Source organism: Psammomys obesus, unplaced genomic scaffold (genome assembly GCF_907164565.1).
Source record: "Psammomys obesus unplaced genomic scaffold, mPsaObe1.curated_primary_1811, whole genome shotgun sequence".
Taxonomy (NCBI): domain Eukaryota; kingdom Metazoa; phylum Chordata; class Mammalia; order Rodentia; family Muridae; genus Psammomys; species Psammomys obesus.
In genome coordinates, this window is record NW_026592510.1 from 23,786,739 (window position 1) to 23,813,913 (window position 27,175).

Sequence of the window (27,175 nt, forward strand, 5' to 3'; positions counted from 1 at the left end):
GCCACCCCGGAGCCGGGCCCCGCGTCCCCGCGTCCGCCGCCTCCTCCCACCACGGGCGGACCCGCGCCGCCGCCGCCCGGAGCCGCGATGGCTGCCGGGCCCGGCCCCACCACTCCTCTCAGCTCGGTCGCCGCCATGAGCCGCCGCCGCCCGGAGAGACACGACCGGAACCGCCTACGAGCTCCGCCGCCGCCGCCGCCCGGAGCGCCCAACACGGCTAGCGCTTCAGCTGCCGCCGCGCAGCGTCCCCGCCCCGCCAGCCCCGCCGCGGGAAGGAGGGCTCGGCCGCCGGGAAGGAGGGCGGCGATTGGCGCCGCCAAGTGTCACTTGCGGAAGACCCCGCGGACATTGGCATTTCTCTCGGGCTTGTCATGCTACTCCGCCCAGTGAGAATCTCGGGGCGCGACGCGTCCGCCAGGCCTGCTCTCGATTGGCTCAAAGGAAAGCCAATCAGGCGGGTCTGCAAAACCATTGGTGCATTCCTGAAGTCCGAGGACCGTAAAATGCAGAGCGCCCGGCCGGTGTGGCCTCCGATTGGCTAGTATTTCCGTCAGTCATTTCAGTTTATGCTTCTGTCATTGCCACGTCACCCCCGCCCATCGCTCTGCCCTTCATCCTTTTCCGCCCTTACGGATTGGTGGTCGATATCAGCTGCTCAAGCCTTTCTACCAATTACTGAACGCGCCGAGGTAAATGGAGAAGAGTCGTTCCTTCACATCCTCATTCTTATTTTTTATTAGCTGACATCTATGTCTTTCACAGGTCGATAGAGAGGCGGGGCTACGACTGGAGATGATTGGTTCTAAAAATTGTCAGTGAAAGCTGGGGCAGGGCGAGATAGCAAATAAACTCCTGGGTGTACGAGTGGGCCGTACCCGCCTGTTGGCAGCTTTAAAGAGGCGGTGGACCTCTCTAAATACTCTTTGATGTAGGAGTATTGTGGAATTCCCTTCTGAATTAAGACGTACAGATGGTTTTGATAGAGATGGATGGTTCCTGGGTCCTCCCAGGGATTCCCTTCTCATGTCCTGCTTCTTGAAGAACCACGGGAGAGCTTCCTCAGCCTCATCCTGGACCCACAACGCCCCCAACCACCACCCCACTCCCTTTCCTGGTTTACCCCCTGTTCTTCATTCTAGATTGTCATACGCTTCTACTAATTCTGACCATCTAGTTGCCGACCAAGTTTCCGGGGAGAATAGATTGGCAAAGACCTACCTACCTTTATATCTCCTTTCCAGATGTAAAGGCCCTTGTTAGGTTTAGTGTGGTGAAAACAAATAATTCGCTTGTTTGTTGTTGGGTTGTTGTTTTGTACTGGGTGTTGAATGATTAGATTTGCTCAGTTTAATTACAGCTTGTGTAGGGGTCACAAATTCACTAACTAGTGCAGTAACGGGCTGTTGTAAATTATTATTACTAAAATAGCCAAAACCTGTACTTTGGGAATCCAACACCTATTATAGTTTAGCAGTTTGAGCTGGCAGTAGGAATAGGATTTAACTTTTATTTATTAATATCTTCTAATTGTGTGTGTGTGTGTGTGTGTGTGTGTGTGTGTGCGCGCACCTGTTTGCAGGTACTTGTGGATGCCGGAAGAGGGCAGGAGAGCTTCTGGAGCTGGAGTTAAAGTGTATAGGTAGCCAACCCATAAGCATATTGGGAATGGAACTCAAGTCCTCTAGAAGAGCAGGAAGCATCTTTAGCCATCTCTCTAGCCTTAGGAGTTGCTTTTAAAGCTTGTAAAAACAAAACAAAACTATTTTCTTCATTGATGTCAAGAAAGAAATCTAAGCCAGGAGGGAGGTGATGGTACATGCCTTTAATCCCAGCACCAAAAAAGAGATAGAGCAAGGCAGATCTCTGAGTTGAAGTGTAGCCTGGTCTACAGAGTAAGTTCCAGGACAGCCGAGAAACTCTACCAAGAGAAAGAAAGAAAGAGAGAAAGAGAGAAAGAGAGAAAGAGAGAAAGAGAGAAAGACAGAGAGAGAGAAAGAAAAAGAAAGAAAGAAAGAAAGAAAGAAAGAAAGAAAGAAAGAAAGAAAGAAAGAAAGAAAGAAAGACAGTAAGCAATCTAGCCCCTATTCAGGAAAACCTGGTTTCTCGCTTTAGTCAAAAACCTTTACAGGAAATAACAAAGAGAGGGAAGAAGTGAGGGACGGTATAATCATGCAAATGTAATAAAGTGCGTTTGAATTTTGAAAAACTGCAAATGTATATGAAAAGCGTGAGCTGTGCTGTCACATGTCCCCCAGTTCAGTGTCACAAAGGAGAAACATACTTTTAAAAGCAGATCCTGCTGTCTCCATCTCAACCCAGTAATCTAACATCACTAACCCAGAGACAACATTTTTATGAGGTCCCTGTGATCTTGCAGCACAAAGTATAATTACCAGTGAATAAAATTTTCTTGCCAAAATAATTGAAACTGAATCTAATAAAGCCGCTAGGTCTGAGCTCCAATTTATAGGGGCTAGAGGAGGCAGTTCAATGATAGATCCAAGGAAACAGCCAACTCAAGAATGCAGGGTCTGGAGAGATGGCTCAGTGGTTATGATGTTTTCTGCTCTTGTCAAGATCCACTTCTCTCTGCTCAAACCCTCAATCACTAGTCACTCCAGCTCCAAAAATCCAATGCCTCTGGCTTCTCCTGGCACATGAATTCAGGTGAACATACCCACAAAGACACACACAGACACATGATTTTAAAATACTTATTTTAGGGGGCTGTAGAGATGCCTCAGAGGTTAAGAGCACTGGCTGCTCTTCCCAGAGGTCCTGAGTTCAAGTCTCAGCAAACACATGGTGGCTGACAACTGTCTATAGTGAAATCTGGTGCCCTCTTCTCGCATGCACAATATTATATACATAATAAATAAATAAAAATATTTGTGTTTAAAAATGAATTTAAAGACTGAGGATGTAGCTTAGTTGGTGGAGGGCTTGCCTGGCATGCACAAGAGCCTGGATTCTACCCCTAGCAGCCTACACAACAGGAGAGGGAGGCAGTAAATGTATTCAAGACCAGCCTGGGCTACACAGGGGGATTCTGCTTGCCAATTAACCAACAAACTTAAAGACATGATCAAATACTAGATTGGATTCTGGCTTCCAAAAATGGCTTATAGACCTTTTCGGCACAGTTGCAAAATGAGAACTGTCTTGTACTACCAGCCTGTTGTTAGGCAGTTACTACATTAGTTCAGTTGCTAATGTGGGAGATCTGAAAACAAATCTTTTAAGATTTGGAAAACTGTGCCAAAGTATATAAGAGTGAATGTTAAACTATCTGTAATTTTCTTGGACATGATTTCAGCACAAAAGGCAGGAAAAGGAAGACAGCCACCTAATCACTTGGTTAGTTTTCATCAGTGAGACAGAATATATGAGAAACTTTTTTTTTTTTTTCCCAAGACAGAGTTTCTCTGTGTAGCATTCACTGTCCTGGACTCACTTTGTAGATCAGGCTGGCCTTCAGCTCACAGATATCTGCCTGCCTCCGCCTCCCCAAGTGCTGGGATTACAGGCATGGGCCACCATACTCGGCTCTGAGAAATTATTTAAGCTAGGAAGAACCATAGCTGTTGCCATCTCCCTTTGTTGCACTAGTTTTTGGGGTATTTAAGCTTCCACCTCCCTTCCACCAACCCTTAAACTCTAGGTAAGAGAGAGGAGGTTAGTAGGGAGAAGGGGTTCCCCCCTTTTTACTTCTCGTGGATGTGTAGGATTAATGGGCCCTGGGAGGCTATCCCAGTCTCCAGCAACAGCAAGCGCAGTAAGCAGTCTCCATCTATCTCCTCCAAGCTGCTGCACTCGAAGTGTCTATCCCATGCCTCTCCAAACCGGCATACCGTCCTTCTCTGGTCTCTCCAAACTGCCACTCCTCTTTTGGGGCTCTCATATTTACATCCCTCAGAGTCCTAGATAACTCTCCTCCCTGTGCTGCCCGAGGCAGGCTGTGACCAGCTGGCAAAGACCACACCCCACAGGAGACAGTTATCAGCTGTGGACAAACTAAAGCCCAAACTAAAATCCCACACTTGGGATTAAACAAAAACATGTTTACATAACATAACTGAGTTTTTAAAGAAACCAAAACTTCCATTACATCCCTTCTTCAGGACACGGACTTTCCCTATGATATTGTCTTAGGTGTCTGTCAAGTACCAGAAAAAAACAACTTGAAGGAAAGGACATTAATTTGGAGGATCATAGTTTTAGAATTCTCAGGTGTTATGGCAATAGGGGAGGGGCAGCTCAGCTAGTGGTCACAAGGGAAGAGGGGGAGAAAGTAGGCCTATAGCATGAGGGCTTTCTTTCTTTGTCTCTTCCTTCAGTCTCTGCAGTCTGTGGAATGCTGCCATCCACACTGAAGAAGAGATTGCCTTCACCTCTTAGTTAACCCTCTCTGCAGATGCCCTCATAGACACACCCAAAAAGTGAGCTTCACTGATCTATTTGTCTACCAATCCAATCAAGGTGACAATCTAGATTAACCTGGTGACTCAGGGGTTAAGAGGACTAAGATCAGATACTGTTCTTTAAAAAAAAAATAATAATAAGGACTTAATTACTTATTATATATACAATGTTCTGTCTGCATATACACCTACACTCCAGAAGAGGGCACCGGATCTCACTATAGATGGTTGTGAGCCATCATGTGTTTGCTGGAAATTGAACTCAGGTACTTTGGAAGAGCAGCCTGTGCTTTTTTTATTTTTTAGATTTATTTGTTATTTATACAGCATTCTGCCTGCACACCAGAAAAGGACACCAGATCTCACTACTCTCTATCACTATAGATGGTTGTGAGTCACCACGTGGTTGCTGGAAGACCTCTGGAAGAACAGTGAGTGTTCTTAACCTCAGAGGCATCTCTCCAGCCTTCACGTACTGTTCTTGCAGAGGACCAGAGTTCTGTTCCTTGCTCTTACATCAGGCATCTCACAACTGCCTATAACTCCACTTTCACAGGTATCCAAGTCCTCTGGCCTCCAAGAGAACTCATATATTAATATTAATGTGTACAAACAGACAAAAATTCAAAATAAATTAAAAAAATATTTTTGAGACAGGATTTCTTTGTATAGCTTCCACTCTCCTGGAACTCACTCCGTAGACCAGGCTGGTCTCAAATGTATAGAAACCCACCTGCCTCTGCCTCCAGAGTGCTAAGACTAAAGGCATGCACCACCACCATTTCTTAAAATATTTTTTAAACATATAGCCATTCCATCTTGTCTTCTAAAGACTTATGTTTTAGACATATCTCCCCCATTATAGGGTACTTCCCGCCAGGGTACCATTGATTCCTACATTATCCTTGATTTCCTCACAAGACAACCATGTTAACCCATTGAGCAGTATTAACTGTGCATATGTTATCAACTTGAAGCTTCAGTCATGTGCAGAGAACAGCAGAGTAAATATGCAAATAGACCAGCTTCTCATGAAGGGTAAAGGATCTGAGGATCAAATGCATACTCAATATGGAACACACACGAATGAACATACACAGTATTTGTACAGAGAAAAGATTTATAATAATTATACACATACACAAACCTATGGAGGGCAACTGAGTTATTATGAAAGGGAGTACAGGTGTAAATAAAGACAGTAAAAGGTGCAACTTATTTCAAAGAAGAATAAAAGTTTTTAAACTATACTTGACTGTTGAAGAGGAGTTAAGAAATAACGGAGACAGTCATTTACGTGAAAATGTCTAGGGAGGAAAAAAAGACAGCAGCCAAGATGGAGACAGAACCTGGAGCAAGGAGACCTGAAGGACTTCTCATGACCTTTGGATTTCATTCTTAGTGCATGGGGGATCAATTGAAGCTAGTGGCCTCCACTTTTGCTTAAAAATTACCATTGGCTAGGCTGAAGATGTAGCACACTTGAAAGAGGGACCACCTAGCATGTACAAAGTCCTGGGCTCAGTCCCCAGCACTCCATAAACTGAGCAGGGCGGCACACATCTGTAATTCCAGAAGATAGCACTTGAGAGGAGGAGACAGGAGGTTCAAAAGTTTAAGGTAGCCAGGCTCAGTGGCAAACGCCTATAATCCCAGGATTCTGGGAGGCAGAGGCAAGCAGATCTCTGTGAGTTCAAGGTCAGCCTGATCTATAAAACAAGTCCAGGACAGCCAGGGCTACACAGAGAAATCCTGTCTCTGAAAAAGAGAGAGAATTTAAGGTAATCTCCAGGTCATCTTGTGCTTCACCATACCCTGCCTGAAAACAAAAACAAAAAACAAAAAACAGAAACTGGTGACTTCACTGAATATTATGGCAACAGATATAGGAAGACATTGACGATTCCTAAGCATTTTGGAGTTAGGATTGGTGCATCTCAGTCAATGTGTGTGAATACAAATATTTGAAATTACTGTTTAGTGTTCCTATGGAGTCCTGAGCTCATCTGTGTAGTCAGTCAGTCACCAAACCTTGTGTGATCTGTGCGGCCCTTTTCTTTATGGGTCTAGGACACTTGAGCTCTATGCCTACCTTCAATGAGTCTGTTTGCCTTCAGCCCATCTCCTAGGATGCATCGCACAAAATCTTCCACGGGAGGTTTTCCTAATGTAGTCTTTTCTTCATCCAGAATTTTCTTTCTTTCTTTCTTTCTTTCTTTCTTTCTTTCTTTCTTTCTTTCTTTCTTTCCCTTTCTTTCTTTCTTTCTTTCTTTCTTTCTTTCTTTCTCTTTCTTTCTTTCTTTCTTTCTTTCTTTCTCTTTCTCTCTCTCTCTCTCTTTCTTTTTTTCTTTCTTTGAGACAAGTTCTCACTATGCAAGACCAGGTTGGCCTCAAACTAATAGAGATCAGCATTCCTTTGCCTCCCGAGTACTGCAATTAAAGATATGTGCCATCACACCTGGCCTCCATCCAGGATTCTCAAAGGCCTCCTTGGTCTGGAGGTTTAAAATCCAACAATTTTGCTAGGTTTTAACCTTTCTTTAGGATCTCAGTTCTCGCCATTCAGCCTTACCATTCAGTTTACCTACCAAATGCCAGTACTTCGGACATTTATATACTCAAGACTTTTTTTTTTTTTCTTAAGCGAACATTCCTTTCACATACACCTCTGGTTTTTGGTTTTGTTTGTTTGTTTGTTTGAGACAGGGTCTTTCTATGTAACCTTGGTTGTCCTGGAACTCACTCTGTAGACCAGGCAAGCCTTAAGTGCACAGAGATACACTTGCCTCTGCCTCCTGAGTCCTGGGATTACAGGTCCGCACCACCATGCCCGGCTGGAAAAGTGTACATGTTTTAGCAATTAGGAATAAAATGGATACAAAGAAAGATCTGTGTGCATGTTTTTTCTTTCTTTTTAAGTTTGTTTTCTATTACTATATAAAGAAGTAGGTTTCACTAAAGCACTTTGATTTGTGTGTGTGAGAGAGAGAGAGAATGTGCACACGTGTATATGTGGGTAGGTATGGATGCATGCACATTCGTGCTCATGGAAGCCAGAGGCCAACCTTGGGTGGTGTTTCTCCAGAGCTCTCCACCTTGTTTTTAATTACATGGCCTCTCATTGTGCCGATCCGGCTACCCGGGGTGGCCAGTGAGTCCTATGGATCCATTTATCTCTGCCTCCCCAGCACTGAGGTAAAAATGTGCACCACCAAATCCAACTTTCTTTATAAGGGTTCTGGGTTGTTGTTTTTCTTTGTTTTGTTTTTTTTTGTTTGTTTTGTTTTGTTTTTCTCAAAGCAAAGCCCTTTACTGATTATCACTCCAGTTCTCATTATAGAATTTCCCCTCAAATACTTTGTTCCTAATTATTCCCTCCTCCTCTCTGGCTGGTCCCTTCCTCCCCTCCAAATAGTTCCTGATTCTGCTCTCCTATAATGTATATTCCACTGCTTTCTACTCTTTTTCCTTTATTCTGAGCATACAAGTTTTTATATAAACATCCTTCCTGCTTACCAGGTTAAACTTTTAAACTTGTTTTTCATTATGCATGTTGGCAATGGCTCTGTGATCCAGCTTTTACCATGTGATATTTTGCTAATGGTACAGATGTTTGTGGTGGTGTAAGCCTTATTAGTGTAATGCATTGTGGGAATTGGGTACCTTAATTTTACCCTTACTTTATTTGCATAGTCATACAACACATGTATATTGGGGAAGGTAATATGTTTTTTATTTCAGTTATTAATTGACTGATTTTGTGTATATGTTTTCAGTCAAAGTATTCAATTATATGTATAGCTCTGGATACTGGCTTTGAACTGACAGAGAGCCACCTGCCTGCCATTATAGGCTTGTGCTACCATGCCCCAACAACTGATTTTGAGGGACAGCAGGGGTCTCTTTGTAAAAACAAATGTAAAGTAATTAGAGTTTGTCTTAGACTGAATTCCCCCAAGGCTTTACTGGGGAGCACTCCCTTCTGGGTAGAAATGAAAGCAGAGGGAAGGCCAGAGGCAAAAGAGCCATAATGCAATGGCAACAGAGGCCCTCAAGCACATTAATATCTGGGCTGGAGTCAGTGTACTGAGGTGTTCTGTCTTGAGAGTAGATAGGGCTCAGCCTTTTCCCTACAGATTGTCAAGGGAGTGGTGTAAAATAATGGTAGAGGTTTTTGTTTATCCATTCCAGCTCCCAAATAATGACAGCAGAGACCTATTAGATTTATTAATAAGCTTTAAAGCACTACAGCTGGGCAGATACTGATCTGTTCTGACCTATCTACACTAGCCTGGCTACTTCCCAGCCACATGCCCTATGTTACTTGCCATCTTAGTCTCATCATAGCAATTCCTGCTCCATCTGCCTGTCCTCATGGTGAATTCCTCATGGTGACCTTCTTCTTACTCTCCTTTTCTCTCCCTCGTCCCTAATTAAGACTCCTCACCCCCAACTGGGATTAGAAGTCCTGCCTCCTGTCCTCTCTTGCCCAGCTACAGGCTGATCAGCTTCTTTATTAACCAATCAGAGATGATGGAGAACAATTTTTACACAACATTGAGATAGGAGATTCTTTATAGAAATGACAATGCCCACACCTGGACTGCAACCAGAACTCAGGACACAGAAATCAGCATGTGAATACACTGTGCACAAGACCCTCTCCCAACAGATGGGCAGTCCTGAGAAGCATAGTCAGCTGTGAGCCATCAGCCACCAACACTTACAGCTGAGGACAGTGCCGAGTCATGAGGCCTCTCCAGAGTATCCCATATTTCATAAGCATGTGCCCTCTCAGGTCAAGACTTTTTTAGTTCATATAACCTACATGAAAGACCCTGGTAGAAGCTGCACTTGGTGTTATGGTATATAGTGATGATTCTGCAGGGGTGGGGGGGAACTTCATGGTGGCCCATGCCAAGGTGTGGCCCCTGAGGAATTACACCACACAACAGATCCGGTATAAAGGAAGTGTATTGAGGGGAAAGGACCATGAGGGCAGAGAGAGTGCAGGGAGGGAGAGAAAGGGGCCCCACCCAGGATGGGGGATGGGAGGTAAAGAACGTGGGGATGGTGGGAAGCTGGAACATACCACACACATACATACACACACATACACACACACAGAGAGACAGAGAAGGAAGCTGACACAAAGAGAGTTGGGGGTGGCTGGCAGTCCTTTTATGGCTGCATACACCCGTCACATCTGGCGGTGGCCGAGGCAGATAATAACTTAAGTTGTTGTGAGGGCCCAGAGGGCAGGCCAGCAGAATCGCCTGTACCTAACACTGGGTGACCCCTATGTTCCTTGCCAGAGGGACACTACCCACTCTTGCTCTCCCTTTGCGATTCCTAAAGTCTACCACTTCCAGATACTGTACTCAGAGTGTGAAAGAGCTCGGAGAACGAGTTCTATTTTCGTGATCTCTGGGGACTGGTCTAATTTGCTTTGCTTGCTGTCTAACTTTTCCTGGAGCAAGTCTTGGAGCCTTCTAACCTTCCTCTTTCACTCAAGTCTGGGCAACAGAATGATGTAATTCACTGAAACTAGGGAGACACAGAATGAATGTGTCAGAACAGATCCTTTGACAGAGTCTCAAGGGAAGTAACAGGCCTTCTGCTTTTGAACCGTTAGGTGCAAGATCTGCATTTGGTGTGCTTTGTGTCTAGCCACGTGGGGAGTTATTATTGTGTGTTTTTAAATAAGGAAAGCTTTACACATCCCTCACAGGAGGCACTATTCACCTGCTCATTCATTTAGTCACAGGGTCCCAGGGCCTGGATCACCTGGCCTCAAGTCCCGTTTTTGCTAAGTAAATTCAATCTTAGCCTGTTTATATATCATGGCTCAACAATTTTCTTACCACCATCTTAATAACTGTTTCTTAAGGATTTGGGAAAAGATTAAATGAAAGCACAGGAAATGTGCCTGAATATACGGTACTAAATGCTAACTGTAATTATTCATTATGCAAGAAAGTCATTAGAGTCCAACACATCTAACCCAAGCTGTGGTTTGGATTTAAAGTGTTTCTCCCACAGGCTCTTATGCTGAAGGATTGGTCCCTTGCTAGTGGCCACGTTAAGAGGTGATAGGATGATAGGATGTTAGCCTCCTCAAAGATTCATCTATTTATAAAGTCAAAGCTGAATGGGCTATCAGGAGATGGGGCCTGGTTAGAGGAAGTGGGTTTATGGCCTGGAGGCCAGCTCTGTAGGGCTGTCTCTGCTCCTGGACTCTCCCTCTGTAACTCTGCTGCCTACCATGAAGGAAAATGCTCCATCCATCACATGCTCCTTGCCCTGATGCTCTGTCTCATCACACTTGGGCCCAGAAGCAATGGAGCTAAGTGAGCATGGACTAAACCCTGAGACCAAAATCAGCCCTTCATCCTTGAGTTGTTGTTGTTTAAAATGTTTATTTCTTCTTATTTATGTGCATGGACATGCATGCCTGCTGCCCTGTATGCACCACATGCAAGCTGTGTCTGTGGAGGCCAGTAAGAGTGTCAGATCCCCTGTAACTTGAGTTACAGGGGGTTGTGAGTTACATGGTTAGGGTGCTGGGAACCACATTCCATCTTTTGAAAGAGCAGCAAGTTATCTTATCACTGAGCCTTCTTTCCACAACCCCCTCCCCCCAAGTTGTTTTATTGTATATATTCTATCTCAGCAACTAAAAGCTTAGTTTTCATTGAGAGCATCAGACATGCTGCAGGGAAGCTTAGAAACACTTGAAATTGTTTGTTTGTCGAGACAGTGTTTCTCTGTGTGGAGTCTTGGCTGTCCTGGACTCGCTTTTGTAGACTAGGCCGGCCTCAAACTCACCGCAGTCCACCTGCCTTCCAAGTGCCAGGACTAAAGGCATGCACCACCACTAAAAGTTGATTATTATTCTGTGTAAAATATCTTTATGTATTGTGCCTTTGTGTTTCCACACTGTCCTTACTGTTCTACCTACATTTTTTTTGAAGAGGACACCTGAGACTCAAACAGGTAAAGTGCTTTGCAAAGGCAGAGCCTGTGTTCAAACTCAGGTGTGACTAAGCATGTCACATATGACCTATGCTTTGTAATCTTTCTTAATTTTTGCCCTTTTTAACTTACAATTTAGTTTCAGAATTTTCTTTTTAAAATTTATTTTGTTGCATTCATTTATTTATGTGTGTGCATATTCCACAGTTCTTGTAAGAAAGTGAGAAGACAACTTTTGGGAACTGGTTCTTTCTCTCTACCATTTGGGTCCTGGGTTTGATCTTCACCCATCAGGCTTAGTGGCAGGAACCTTTATCTGCTTAGCCACCGAACTCACCCTAATTTAAAGAGGGGGGGGGGGAAAGAAAAAAAATCCATTCAAACTAGGCCTCATAGGGGCTGGGAATGTGGCTCAGTAGGTAAGGTGCACACCTAGCATGAACAAAGCCCTGGGTTCAACCCCCACTACCATATTAAAAAATGGGTGTGATGGCCAGGTACAGTGGTGCACTCCTGTAATTACTGTGCTCTGGGAGGCTGAAACAGGTGGATCTCTGTGTATTCAAGGCCAGCCTGGTCTACAAAGCAAGTCCAGGACAGTCTAGGCTACAGAGAGAAACCCTGTCTCGAAAAACCTCCCAAAAAGTTTTTCTTAATAGCACTTAAAAAATTCTAACACAAAAATGCCAGTGGAGGTCCTTTGCAGTGATTGCCTAGGCTTATTTGCAAGTAACAGAAGCCCATTTTACACTGGATCAAATACAACACTTTCACATGCAAAGAAAGAGAAAGGAAAACAGCTCTGGGTTGTACAGAGACGTACTTTTGTACTTACGGTGGAGGCTCCTTGAAATCTTCAGGCACAGCTTCCTCCATCCTGTATTCTTTCTGTTGGTAAAATTACCCTTTGGTAAAATCACCTAAGGTGATTACCAGAACTTCAGTTGTTTCTAACTGTGCCATAGGCAGCATGAAAAAAAAAGGAGTTCAAAAGGCAAAAGCCCCTCTTTCTGCCTCATAGTTGTCTCAACATATAAGTTCCCAGCAACTGACTCAGTTCCATGCCTTCCTGCCTGCTGTCAGGCTCTCAGTCATGATGGTCATGGACTCAACGCTCTAGAATTAGCACCAAGACTCCCAAGGCTCAAGGGTCTAAGTGACATCTGAAAAGAACTCAGTACAGTTACAAGAAGTATCACAGAATTTTGGCTTCCATTAAGTCAAATGAACAGGATCCCTTGAAGTCAAGTTGATTGGATACAGCACAATGACCGAAAGTATTTGAACAGTCTTGTGCACACAAGAATCAAGGATGTCATGCAAGGCTTTATCACTGACACTGAAAAGAGACATAATACGCTATGTAAATCTGTTTGTTTGTTTTTGAGACAGGGTTCCTTTGTGTGACAGCCAGTCTGGCCTGGAATTTGATTTGTAGACCAGGCTGGCCTTGAACTCACAGAGATCCTCCTGCCTCTGCCTCCTACATCCTGGAATTAAAGATATGCACCATTATGCTTCGCTCAGTTTACATAAACTTTTAAAATCAGGAGAAAAATGAGTATTTTTGAAGTGCAATTGAAAGAAGAAACTATTGAAGAGAAAGGAGATAGAATAAGAGAGAAAACCAAGTCATTAAGTGTGGGGGAAAAAAAAAGAAAAGAAAAAGAGAGGCAGGACTTTTGTGGCTGAAAAATTAGACCAGCAATTAACACTGTGATGGGCTCCATACTAAATTTGTTTGTGTCCATGAGAAAAGATGGATGAGGAATGGAAAGCACAGATAGCATTCAGCAAGGAGCTGATGAGGCAAAAGCTGGTAGAGGAGCAGATGTTCACAAGGTTCTTCTGGGAGGAAGACAGATTAAACAAGGAAAAGTGAGAAGCCCAAGAAGTGAGGAGACAGAAAGAGCTGGTGGAAAATACATGCTGAAAGCCCAAGTCATCAGAATCCAGGAGCAAAGGCAGGCTGCACAGTGGATGAAGGAAGAGGAGGCCTGCCTCCTGTAGCACAGTGCACAGCTCAAACCAGAGAACCAACAAGAGAAACTCCAGAAACAGAAGACAAAACCAGGAAACTCAGAGAGTTTTTGCAGCAAGCCTTCAAAGGAAGGCAGAGGCTATGCAGCAGGAGCACAGAGAAGAGGGGGCTGGAAAATGAGACTTGTGGGATGGGCCCTTCAAGGCTTAGAAAAGGAGGCAGATAAAAATAAGCAAACGAGAGGAGGCATGGCAAGAAAACAGAAGATATACCATGAATATCTAATGTAGTGATGAAAGGATGAAACAACTCAGGAGAAAATGAGACAGAACGCTAGAGGATGTGAAGGCAAAGAAGTTGGCTGAGGAGAGTCGGGAGCTAGCATTTAAAGGGGAGTAAGGACGGAACTCATGAATGAGGATGTATGAGCAAGGAAACTCAAGTTTAAGAAAAGCATAAGGAACTGGATTATATCTATTTTATCACTTTACTTTTTAAAAGCTAATTGTTTAGTTTGCATTCAGAATGATGGGTTTCATGATGATATTTTAATACATACATATCATTATACTTTGCTCTCATTCACCCTTCTTCCACTGTCTTCCTTTCCTTTGCTCTTCTTCCCTCATGCTTATGCTTTTTTTTTTTTTTTCCAAAACAGGGTTTCTCTGTATCTCTGTGTAGCCTTGGCTGTCCTGGATTCACTTTGTAGACCAGGCTGGCCTCGAACTCACAGAGATCCACCTGCCTCTGCCCCCCTGAATGCTCGGGTTACGGGCATGTACCACCACGCCTGGCTCTCATGCTTATACTTTAACGACCCAAATGTTTAAGTGTGTATTTGTGAAATGCTGTATTAATGGTGAGAGAGAAGTGCTGCCCTTTCAAGGAACATTTTGAGAGGTTTTGGCAGATGTGTTGGACAGTGGTTGTAGCTGTAATTGAGTGTTCCTTTCTCTGCTATTCACTGCAGTGATGAGCAAGTGATGCCCATCTTTCTTCTCCTTTAAGCACAAACCTACTATCTGTCCATTAGAAAAGTCTAAAACTGCTCAGAAATGTAAATACAAAATATGAAAGTTTATTATAATCACACTATGTAGAGATAATCACTGTTTACAGTTTGTATGAACTCTTTCATTGCCTTATTTATTTTTTACAAATATTCTAAAAATTATTAATGACCAACAACTTGACACCTATGCAATTAGTTTGGTAAGGTTGTTGTAACAAACCATGGGTTTACTGAAATGGAATTTCCCCACTTCACAGTTCAAGAGGCTAGAATCCTAAGATCAAGGTGTCAGCACAGCTGATTTATTCTGAAGTTTCTCTCTTTGGCATTTAGATGGCTGCCTGTGTTATTTCTCCCTCTACCCAGTTGACACCAGACCTTGGATTATAGCCCATTCTAATAACCTCCTTTTAATTAATTCCTCTTTGAATACAGCAATATTCTGAAGTATAGGAGGCTAGGACTGGAGATTGTTAGGACTTTAAGTTCGGAGGATACAGCTTGGCCAAATCATGAATTCAGTGCACAGGATGTATGAGAGCTATGAAGCACAATAGCAAAGCCAGCACTAGTCAGTCTGCCACTCAACATAAAAAATCCAGGCAACCAGCTTCCTACAGCCTTCTCTCAACCTCACTCTCCTGAGCACTGCAAAAATAACCACTGTCCAAATAATTTTCAAAAATTATGCTCTCAAGGATTCAGGGAAAAGGAAAGGCTCATTCACTGTTGGTGGGATTGTAAACAGATACAGCCACCATGGAAATCTGTGGAGATTTCCCCCAAAGTTAAATAAACATAAATATACCATAAACCCCAGCTATGTCACTCCTTGGCATATGCCCAAAGGATACAACTCTACTCCACAGATCCTTATTTTCATTGTTCATTGTTGTTCTATGCCCAACAGCTAGAGATGGAGACAACCTAAATGTCTACAACTGGAAAATGGAAATGCAGTACATATATGCAGTGGAATATTATTCATCTCTAAAGAAATATGAAATCATGAATTTTGCAGGTAAATGGATGGAATTAGAAAATATATTGTATGAGGTAACCCAGACCCGGAAAGACAAATGTTGCATGTTCTCTCTTATTGGAGGCTCCTAACTCCAAATCTTCAGGTATGAATACTTGCCTATGGTTAACTATAGAAACTAGGAAAGGGAAATGGGACCATTTCCAGGTTAGGGGGTTGGAAGGGGTTGAGAGGGTCATAGCAGGGTACAAGTGATCTGATAGGGGCAGTGGGAAAAGGGGGACTCCTTAGGGAAGGAAAAATGAGGTAAATACAGCAGGAGGGAAATGGGTAAAGTCAGTGTAGTTATCTGACAAGGCCACAAAGAATACTATTAACTGTTTACCTAAAAAGACACTATAATACATCTAACTCTGTGTATACATATTCATATATAATTTTTATGAACTTTTCTCATTTGGGCTAATGATACTTTTTTCAAGAGCCAAAGACCACCTAACAAAAAACTACAGTACCAAACATGAGATGCTTTCTTTTTTTTGCCAAGACTGTCCAAGAGACTCCAAAAATATTCCAAACTATTTCTATTGCCACTGGTTATCTCCTGGAGGGGGAAGGTAAGTAGGTAAGTCCCTGCTGAAGACGTCATACACTTCAGACACAGCGCCCAGAAACCTCTGAGCTGGAACTGATGTGAATTCCCCTCCCTGTGAACTATCTTTCATGGTACTAGAAGGCGCCATGCAAGCTTCCAAGGGAGGCAAGCAAGCAACAGTCCTACCCAGATATGATGTCCAGAACCACATCAACAAACAGCACAGCACGATAACCTTCCGGGTGCGGTAGTGGCACACATACCCCAGCAGACACCAACAGCTAACTGGTTTTAAAACTTGCTCAACAAGAGGGGCACCAAAGCTGGCACTAGAAACCCAGCTGACTATTTAGTGCTAGCAAAGCCCATGGTTATTAGAAGAGGATCTACAACTAATTTACTAAACCAGCATATTCCCCAACAACAATCTATAAACATTCGTCCTAATACTCACTGATAAGTGTAGCCTTCGCCCCTCATCAAGGAAACTTCTCTTTGCAACAGACGGAGACCACTACAGGAAACTACAACGGAAGTAAAGAGTTGTGAAGCCCCATACCAATGAATGCAACTACAAAACACTCCCACACTTGAGGCTCAGGGAAATTGTGGAAGAGGGGACAGAGAGAATGTAAATGCTAACAGAGTTTGCTGTGGAATTGTTTCTTATACCAATAAAGTCTCACCAACACGACTGCCCAAATGTGAGCCGAACAAGGATGATACCAATGAACATGCCAAAGTAGATGCAGAAAACCCCACAAGGAATCAACCCTACACAAAGAACTACAGGCAACTGAGGAAAGCTGGGAGTGAAAGAGGTGGTCCTCTCCAGGGAAGAGCACACCAATTGATTTTTTCCAGTGCTAAATGGTCATCCCTGAAGACATATATACAAGTAACACTTTATGGAGAAACAGAACAGGTTGTATTTAGAAATATATACATATATGAAAATATACATATGGATATAATAACAGTGAAAATAGGATTTTAAGGAGTATGGGTAGGGGTATATGGGAGGGCTTGGAGGGAGGAAAGGGAAAGAAGAGATCTTGTTATTAAATTGTAATCTCAGAAATAAACAACAAAAATTATTCTCTTGGGACCCAGTGGTTAAGAGTTTTTGCTGCTCTTCCAGAGAACCCACATTCAGTTCCAGCACCCACTTAGCTCACAACCACCTATAACTCCAGCTCCAGGGGTTCTAATGACCTATTTTTGTCTCCAGGGGCACCAACACTTAGGTAGACACATGTGCACGTTTATACGCACACACATACACAGAGTAAATCTTAATAAAACAATTTCCTCAATGATTTTACCTTTTTGTTTGTTTGTTTTTTTGTTTTGTTTTGAGACAGGGTCTCATGTAGCCAAGGCTGGCCTTGAACTCCTGACCCCTTGCCTCTACCTCTCAAGTGCTGAGATTATAGGGAAACATCTTCACAACTGCCTAGTCATCTTGCCTTTTAAAGGTGCAGATTCTGCATCTAGCAGAAGAGGGAAAACAGTGTGAGATTTTTGTAAGGGACCCTGTTGTTGTGGGTGTGACTGCCCCAATAAAACTTATGTTCAAGTTCAGCCACCCATGTGAGGTGATTAAGAGGCTGTGTGTGGGATCTTTAAGAGGTAATTAGGTTATAGGGTCTCCACTCTCATGAAGGAATTAATAAAGTGCCATAAAAGTGGGTTAGTTATCAGGAGAGCTTGTTGTACAGTGGGTCAGTTGCTCTGTTCCTCAGTTCTGCACACTCAGCTTCCTCTAACTCTTCCACCACGCACGGAGCAGCACATGGCCCTCAGCCAGAACTGAGCAGATTCTGGGGCCATGCATGCTCTTGGACTCCCAGCAAAATGGACCAAAATAAATCTCTTTTCATTAGAATTTTGTTATAGCAACAAAAAGAGCCAAGACAGTTGTCTTCTCTGGTCTAGTTCTACTCCTGTGCAGTGGTGATTTCTAAAGATGGATGTCAGGTATTTTTATTTTATTTTGTTCTTAGAAACACTGTCTTTCTAATGCAGTGAGACTGGATTCCTCCCAGCTTTTGTCATCTATTCTGCTCACTTTCTAATGCTTGTCATATGGGCCCACTCCCCTTACTTCAATGATGTTGACCTTCAGTGGTTTCTTTCTTCCTTTTAGATTTATCTTATGTGTATGACTGTTTAGCCTGCACTATGCATGTGCACCGTTTACATGCCTGGTGCCTGCAGGTCTCAGAAGAAGCCACTGGATCCCCTGGAACTGTAGTTATGGATGGTTGTAAGAATGTGGACACTGGTAACCAACTCCTGGACCTCTTCAAGAACAGTCAATGCTCTTAACCACTGAGCTATGTCCCCAGCTCTTTCTAGTGGTTTTTCAAACCTTATTATTATTTTTTTAAATGTTCTCTCATATTGCATTCCTAATGCAGTTTCCCTTCCTTTCTCCCCTTCCAATCCTTCCTGTCAACCCCACCCCAGCCCCCACCTCCATCCACTCCTCCTGTTACTCTTCAGAGAATGGCAGGCCTCCCATGGATATCAACCAAACATGGCGTATCAACCCAGTAGGAGAAAAAGGGTCCCAGAAGCAGTCAGAAGAGCTACAGATAGTCCCACACCCCCATTTCCACGCCTACTGCTTGGAGTCACACAAGAAGATCAAGGTACACAACCGAAACATTTATGCAGAAGGCCTAGGTGAGACCCATGCAGGCTCCCTGACTCAGTTCAGTCGCTGTGAGGACCTGTGAGTCCTGGTTAGTTGATTCTGTGGGTTTTCCTTGGCATTTTTGTTTTTTAACAGAGGGCCTCATTCTGTAGCCAGGCTACCCTTCAGCCTCCTGCGATTATAGGCTCACACTACCAAATCTTTTAGTTCCTTGAAGTTCTCATGGGCTTCTTTTGTGTAGCTGTTCTCTTTTCATTCATATATAGCTTGAAATTCACCCATTTAACACCCCTCCTCCAGCCACCATGTAAAAACTCTTTCCTCATTCAAAGCCATTACTCTAGCTGCTTCTTTCTAGTACTTATTACTACAAGTATCCACTAGGACTAGAAGCTGTACCAGAACAATAAGGTCTGATTTACATTATCAGATTGTTGCTGACTTGCTGATTAAGTGAGCGACAATGTATTTAGAATCAGGCTTCAGAAAACAGACTTCACATTTTTTGTATATTTAAAGGGGTTCTTGGAATACCACTTTTAATCTTGGTTTCATCATAGTACAATCATTTCACAGCCAGAGGTTTTGGTTGCATGCTATAGGTCAGCCCTGTGCTGGGTTCGGGGGTGAACCAGACAGTTTCTGCATTTGTGCAGCTCACATGTGAATACAGTAAGCTACAGAAGGAACAAGCCACTTGTGACCTGAATATTTCACAACATCAGTAAAATGGAGGTAAGGAATGCCATTTGCTTCTACTTCCAGGGTCCAGATCTATAGCACTACACCCATTCTTGTGATTCTAATCTTTATCACAAACCCAGTTCCTTTTTTGGACATTTCCAAGAGGCAACTGCTTAATTTGCCTACTGAAAAGTGAAGATGTAAAAACCCAATCAGGAAGGCTGCAAATGTTGCCTTCCAGCCTTGCAACCTTCCAGCTGCTTTTATACAAATTTAAACAGCTTTAAGATCTTCCAGCCAGGACACAAATTCCAGTTTTAGCCCTTACCAGCCTGGTGGTCTAGAATCCAGACTCTATAGACGGTCATTTTGGTGCAATACAATTACTGCCATTCTGTTTCAAAAGGCCAGAGAATCAAAATAGAAAGGTTTGGGGCTAGAGATATGACTCATGTACATGCAGGCAAAACAATCATATAGCATACAAACAAATCTTTTTAACAGGTGTCTTCTTTCTGCATTATAAAATGGCTACAAAAATGTAAAGTAACGTAGGTTTATCCTTGTTTATTCTTCATGGAAAATGATGACAGACAAGAAATATTTGAAAATTAACTTGCAAAAGTTAAATTTTGTACAGTGGACACAAAACCAAAAACAGGCGGCTCTCTGCACTGGTAAAGATGGCTCTGGTATATTAAAGGTAAATGCAAAATGTGTCTAATTTGTATCTTTTGTGCATATTCATGGTGTTATCACTTCAAGAGCAACATATTAAACTCTTCACTTTTTTTTTTCTTTTTCTGGAGAATGGGACTTTGGATACTTTTTTTCAAAACGTTTCATTTATTTACATTATTTTATTTTTGGACCTTGTCTCTCTGCATAGTCCTGCTCTCCTGGAACTCACTGTGTAGACCAGGCTGGCCTTGAACTCAGCGCTTTCCGCCTCTGCCTCCCTAATGCTGGGATTAAAGGTGTGCTCCACCACATGTGGCTCAAGTTGTGTTTTTTTTTGGGGGGGTGTACGGGTAGGTTATCAGCATTTATTCCACACAGTGGTTGCATTTTCATACATGTGCATCATCTGTTTGGATCACACTCCCCCCTTCTACTAATCTCTCTCCTCTTCCCAACTTGACCCCTTTATTTTCATCTGTGTGTGTGACTCGATGAATTTCATTAGGGTTCCTTAAAGAGTATAGGTAGGGTTTGTTACAGGAGCACAGACGCTTTAGCATTGACTACACCACTGAAATAAGTCTCCGTCCCATCAACCACTAACTGCACATAAAACCTCAGGGGGTGTGGACCCCCATGATCCGCACCCTTCCATAACAAGGGTGTTGATCTAACGTTGCACAGGTAATCAGAGATGCCGTGAGTGTAAGAGTATAATATCAATATCATTCCTGGAAGTCAGTATTTTAACCTTTTCCTTCCACTTATCTTTTATATTCTTCCCACCCCTTCTTCCAATAGAGCCCTGATTGATGGACGCCATTAATGGACATTCAACAGTCATTTACTCTCAGTACTTTGACTTGTCTCTGAAGTCACCAATGACCACTGCTAAACACAAGTTTCTCTGACCAAAGATGACAGCAGTACTTACTTACGGGTATAATGACCACTGCTAAACACAAGTTTCTCTGACCAAAGATGACAGCAGTACTTACTTACGGGTATATCCACATAGTTACAAGGCAACTTGATGGACACATCAGACCTATTAGCAAGACAACAGCAGTAGTTTCCTGACTTAGGCTTATGACCTCTCTCGTCTTGAACTTTTGACTGGGTTTTCAATATCAGATGTGAATGCTCAACTGTGGTGAGATCAATTCCAAGCAAAAAAAAAAAAAAAAAAAAGGTTGGTTACCTCCATAACATACCTGCCAGGATTGTACCAATGGATTCAGCTTTCCTAGCTGGTCTGTATTATAGCTAGGGGTTCACAGCTGAGTAAGAGTACTGATGACAGTTTTCAGCAGCTTACACAACATTTCCCAGCACTGTGAGATCTAACTAACACATAGGAAACTTCCAGGTTGATTTCTTTATGTCTTGAGACCAAATCACCTTCAGAAATAGGGTCTTATTACCTAGTTCTGGTTGGCAACCAACAACAGTGGCAAGAGATTTTGGGGGGGGCTCTCAGAAGCTCCCTTACCAGCGGCTAATGAGGGAGCCGACTCTTGGTACTGGGATTTTCATTTAGTAACCTATAACTTTTAGACGTGATTGGCTTAGCGAGTATCAGATGCTTTTGTTATTTTTCCCTTTTGAGACAGGGTCTCATGTATCCCAGGCTGGCCATGAATTCATTCTGCTACTGAGAATGACACTGAACTCCTGACCTTCTTGCCACACCTGCCATATGCTGGTGTGCCCAGTTCTATGCAGTTCTAGGGATCAACCCCAGGGATTTGTGTGGGTTAGGCTAAGAGCATCTCCAGCTCTTGTTCTACAGACTGATACAATCTAAGCAATTTTAAAGATGTTACATTTGCAATTGAAAAAGAAAAGGAAAAGAAAAATCAACCACACACTGCTCATCACTTAATTCTCTTCTCCACACTTTGGAGACCTCAAGTCCAATTTGGTTAGTATCACTTTGGAGAACGAACTCAGCTAAATTGGGAGCTTGGAGTCACAGGGAATAATGAGCAAACTCTGAACAGCCTTCCATACAACACTGCAAACTAAAAAGTAAGGCAGAGGCAATCATGACACCTGCAAGCTATTCATAACTGCCTCTAATGCAAGAGGGAAAAAAAGTCAAAATAATGCTATTAGATCATTTTAAAATGCTGAATTGTCAGATTAAAGCCTTGCTTGCTGAAATCCTACACACTCGTTTCTCAGAGATCACAATGCCAATCTAGCCAAGCATAGCTAGGAGAGGAAAAGCATAGATCTTTTACCTTCCCACACAATAGACCTCACAATCCTCCTAGAGTAGAAGGCTATAAAATTCATAAGCCATGTCTTGGTCTTCCTAATGTTTGAGAAGGCTATTTTAGTGATTCAATAGCTATAGTTTTGGTTAAAAAAAAATTAGGTAGATATGGAAGCTTACTAAGTACCTCTAGCTTGGGCTTATTAAAGTGGGTCTTTAGTCTTTCAGGTGTCCTTTTCCCATATAGCAATTTTTTCTGGGGCTGAAGAGATGGCTCAGACTTAGCAGTACTTTCTCATTCAGGACTTCGATTCAGTTCATAGCACCCAAATTGGTGGCTCACAATCATCTTAACTCCATTTCCAGGGTATATGTCACTTATATGTGGGCCTGTTTCCTGCAAAGGCCTATTAGATCTAATAGCGGGCCTCTGCAGGCCCACATATGGCTGTACACACTTGCAGGTAAAACTCATAATTATCTTGATGTCAGTTTTTAGCTTAAAATCATTTCCTACATTCATTACTTCTAGGTTTAAAAAATACTTTTAAGGTACCTAGAACATTTTCAGGGTTTTTACCATTAGCCAACCTACGGCCTCAAGCAAGATCTGGTTCCTCCTAGAGCTTATTTTCAGGTCTCTAAATTGTGAAGTGTTGCACAGTATGTTCTTTTGGGTCCTCTAACTGGACATTTTGAATCATGCTTTGTGGATCTTTCCCAACATCAGCCAACTAACAACAGGGTTTATGCTTAGGTTAGAAAACATCTCTCATTGTATACTCCTCTTAACAGTAACATCTCATACTAGTACTCTGCTCTTGCATCCAACTTCTTTCCACTGTTCTTAAAAAAAAAAAAAAACAAAAAAAGTGTATGTATGGATGCTTTGTCTGTATAAATGCACCATACCTTTTTGTCCACAGAAACCAGAAAGGGCATCAGATCCTGTAGAACTGGGAATTGAACTTGGGTCCCCTCAAAAAACAAAAACAAAAACGAAGCAGTAACTGCTCTTAACCATTAAACCATCTCTCCACTCCTTGTCCTCCTCTCATTTTCTGTACTAGTTTGCTGAATCTTCATCTTGTTCACTTCAAGAGTAAAAATAAGTAATCCTCCTCCTTCATATTCCTGCTACAATTACAGGTATGTACTTAGCAAGATGGTTGTTTATTTATTATATATACAGTGTTCTGCCTGTGTGCATGCCTGTGTATCAGAAGAGGTCAGATTTCATTATAGATGGTCATGAGCCACCATGTGGTTGCTGGGAATTGAACTCAAGACCTCCGGAAGAGCATCCAGTGCTCTTAACCTCTGAGCCATCTCTCCAGCTCAAGATGGTTTTTAAAGATTAAACAAAGCTACAAGGTTAGAGCTAAGAGAAATACAAACCAGGAAGGCAGCTAAATGCTTAAGGGAGTTACCTAAGTCTCTTTAAAGCAAGGAGAAATGGGCACCTGTTTAGAAACAAGTGAATTTATTCAGGGCAAAGTGTTATTTCCCCCAAATCAAGAGTCTTGCTAATGAATCCAAATATGATGGAAAACTCATTAAAAACAAAATCAGAAACAAAAGGGTATAAATGCAAGCACACATTTTCAAGTATACAATTTGTTTTTATTTACAATACCCTATAAAAATGTAAATTTAGAAACTTTTATTTTTATTAATTAGAACTGAACAAAAAGCACAATAAGGAAGAAAAAATAATCAAGTGTTTACTTGATCAGGTGTGAAGGGAAGGTAGGAAAGGCTCAGTGGAGACAGTCAGTAGATGGCAGAGGGAAGCTAGGGACTGTCACTGGGGAAGCAGATGGTGGAGCCTGAGGTCACAGAATGAGAAAGAAATGGAGATGAGAACAAAGACAGGTGGTTGTAACGGAGGGCTTTACATGTATGTGCAAAACATTTATTCTCTTTAGATATCATAGCCTGTCCCCGACTACATTCAAAAGGGTGAGAACAGCAGAAAGTAGGATCAGGATGGGAATATAAAATAAATTCAATTTAGTTTTTTCCAGAACTGCAACCACTAGGGAGCAGAGTCCTTTATCCTGGTGATTGCTTAAGGGAAGAAAGGTGAGTGAAAGCCAGGCCCCAGCTGCCTTTGGATGGGACTCGGGTGAGACTCAGCAGCCCAGACAGCAGGTCTGCTCCAGGGCAAAGGAGACTGAGGAGCAGCACAGCCCAAGCCTAACAGCCATGGCTACATTTGTAGGTTTCAACCCAAGACACTAAAGAAAAATGGGGAAGAGAAGCAGAGGCATGGCTTACAGAAGTCACGTCAGGAAGACAGTGCAGGTGCGCAAAAGCTACGCTGCAGAAGCAGGCTCTACATGAGGCTCATCTTGGGTACTCTTGAATGCACTTGAGGGGACAGACTCAAGCACTCTGTAGTCATCACAGGAAAGGCTTAACCGTGTGTGTGCTGTTTCCATTATGGTGGTCAGGAACAAAGGAAATACAGGTAGGGAGAAAGAAAGTCCTTTCATCCTAGAGCTGGGCATTAGCCAATTAACATGTTTGATTTAATGTAATGTGCTGTGTACCCTGTATTTATATATTAAAAAAGTAGAATCCACGAAATTACAAGATGGAACAGAAACAGACTAAAAATATATCAGCTGGTTTATTTTTAGAGGTATATGTCAATTAAATATTTTTCAAACTAAAATTCATTATTTAAGGACCCTCTGGAGACCACATGAATGTATGTGTAGGTGTGTGTATATTTACCTATTATCTTGACTTCTATTTAATTTTGGCTCTTCTATAGTCATATTAATAAGGGAAGATGAAAAAAGACTCAAAGGGGGGAGGAGCCCTTTGGTCAACTACAACCTACTTTGAATTGTAATAGTGGTGATGGGATAAAGGGACATTATAGTTGTGTCTCTAGGGCAAAGAAAATGCAAAATTGAGAGGAATTGAGTAAAAGTAGGACATGCAAAAGTGTAACACAGAAGATAAAAGAAACCAGCAGAAGTATCACCCAGCAGAAATATCAGAGCAGCGGGAAAATACCTGGCATTCAGAGCTAACCTCTAAAAACAGGAATCACCCCCACAGGACTTGCTTTGGGCCATAAGCTACCTCCCTCCCTCATTAAAAACACTCCATTGGTGATGGCAGCAGTGCAGGTGGCAGCCAAAAGGAGGTACAGGACACACTGGAGATCTTTTATCGTATCCCCTGAACCAGCCTAAGGATATGAAGAGAAAGATGACTTATTTGTATAAATAAGTTAAAATAGAATTAATCTTTTGTATTCAACTTATGTCTTTATAAGAATTTTCATAATTCAAGAGCCTAGATGCTTCTGTCCTCTCAGCTTTTACCGTTTTCTGAGATACTGTTGCACACAATGCAGTGATTTGTTTTAGCGCGCGCGCACGCGCACACGCACACACACACACACACACACACACACACAATGGATGTCTCAATCTCTTACTCCCATTCAGCTTCATCCTCCCCACAGTGTGATGTCTGAAATTACAAGGTAGTGAAATGTGTTTGGAACTTACTGCAGTTTTGTCTCCAGCAAGTTCAGTTTCTGCCGGTCAACATAGCGAGAGAAAAGGGACACTAAATTTGTGGGTATAGAGATTGGCTTGGCCAGGGCTGCTTGGGGGATCCGTAGCAGTTCTCGGGTTGCCATGAACATCACCTCTGTCCTGACAGAGAAAACCCAAAACAATATGAGAAGTAGAAGGGAAGGAAAAAGGACAGCAAAGACTATTTTTAAAAAATTAAAATTAGAGATAAATAATCAATACTGACCATTGGTTATTTTGCGTTGATTCTATAGCAGGGTCTGAACTCTGTAGGTCTTCCCCACGGCTTAGGAGGATTAGGAGTAGTGACAAGCCAAACTATAAAAGAAACCAGATGGACTCAAACTTAACAATGCATCTAAGGGGCTGGAGAAATGTATCAGTGGTTAAGAGCACTTGTTCTTGAAGAGGATCTCAGTTCAGTTCCCAGAAACTACATGATGGCTCACAACCACCCATTGGCATTTACAGTTGCACATGTAGGCAAAACACTCACACACATAAAGCAACAACAGCGAAACCCAAAACAGTGCATCTAAGCTTCTTATAGCTCAGTTGACGCTTCCCTGGCCCTGAAAGGGAAGGCTCTATACAAAAGTCTTTGTGTAGTCAGATGAAGGGATTAGACAAGTCTGGAATTAGAGGTGTGTCTTTCCTCTAAATTTTGCTTCTGGCATAGCAGATGCCAAGCATAGAAAGTCATCTCTATAACCTATTCTGTTCTGAAAATATTTTTTTCCCAGTCATGGATAATCTGTGATTTGTCCTTCTTTTTTAAAGAATCAAAATAGTTTAAAAAGGAAAGTCAAAGTTCATGAAAAATTTGAAGAAAAAAATTAAGTAAAGTTATTTTGTAAAGAAAAAAAAGACATTAGGGTGTCCTGAAGATATAGCTCATTTGGGAGCATTCTTTCCTTCCATGCACAAGGCTTCTGGTTTGAGCCCCAGCACCAATACACCTGGTGTGATGGTGCATACCTACAATTTCTGCATCCAGGAGGACCAAAAGTTCAGATACACAGGGAGTTGGCACTAGCCTGAAATATACGACAGTGGCTCAAAAAGCAAAATAAAACAAATTAACAAAAATAAAGAGAAATATACAAAGGGTTAAAAAAAAAAATCAAAGCCCAGAGTAGGTGGGGGGGGATTAATACTCATAGGGTAGATAGTTCAGCTGGTAAAGTAGCTGCTGTGCCAGAGTGAGGACCTAAACCTAGGTCCAAGAAATCACAAAAACTGTGCATGGTGGTACTGTGCCTGTGATTCCAGCTCTGGGAGACAGAAGTATAATGGCCAGCCAGCCTAGCCAAATCAGTGAACTTCACATTTAGTTAGAGAACTTATCTCAAAAAGCAACGGTAGAAAATAATCAAGAGAAGACACCTGATGTCA

The 27,175-nt window shown here is 42.4% G+C and overlaps 2 protein-coding genes and 1 pseudogene across 3 annotated transcripts in view; 1 reads left to right on the forward strand and 2 right to left on the reverse strand.

Annotated features, from left to right (window-relative positions):
• Positions 1–371, reverse strand: part of Osbp (oxysterol binding protein) — a 26,928-nt gene extending 26,557 nt beyond the window's left edge. Inside the window, exon 1 of the mRNA XM_055614195.1 lies at positions 1–371. Coding sequence (XP_055470170.1) covers positions 1–137 — 137 coding nt within the window. The 5' untranslated portion in view covers positions 138–371.
• Positions 372–12,538: 12,167 nt separating this feature from the next.
• LOC129681981 (cilia- and flagella-associated protein 53-like) lies at positions 12,539–16,518 on the forward strand (annotated as a pseudogene).
• A 7,300-nt stretch (positions 16,519–23,818) lies between these two features.
• The window catches only part of Patl1 (PAT1 homolog 1, processing body mRNA decay factor), a 30,823-nt gene continuing 27,466 nt past the window's right edge, over positions 23,819–27,175 (reverse strand). For both annotated transcript variants that reach the window (XM_055614061.1, XM_055614060.1), the window contains 3 exons: positions 26,007–26,098; positions 25,751–25,900; positions 23,819–25,425 (listed from right to left, as the gene is read on the reverse strand). In XM_055614061.1, the coding sequence (XP_055470036.1) occupies positions 25,404–25,425; positions 25,751–25,900; positions 26,007–26,098 (264 nt within the window). In that variant the 3' untranslated portion in view covers positions 23,819–25,403. The remainder of the gene's footprint in view (positions 25,426–25,750; positions 25,901–26,006; positions 26,099–27,175) is intronic.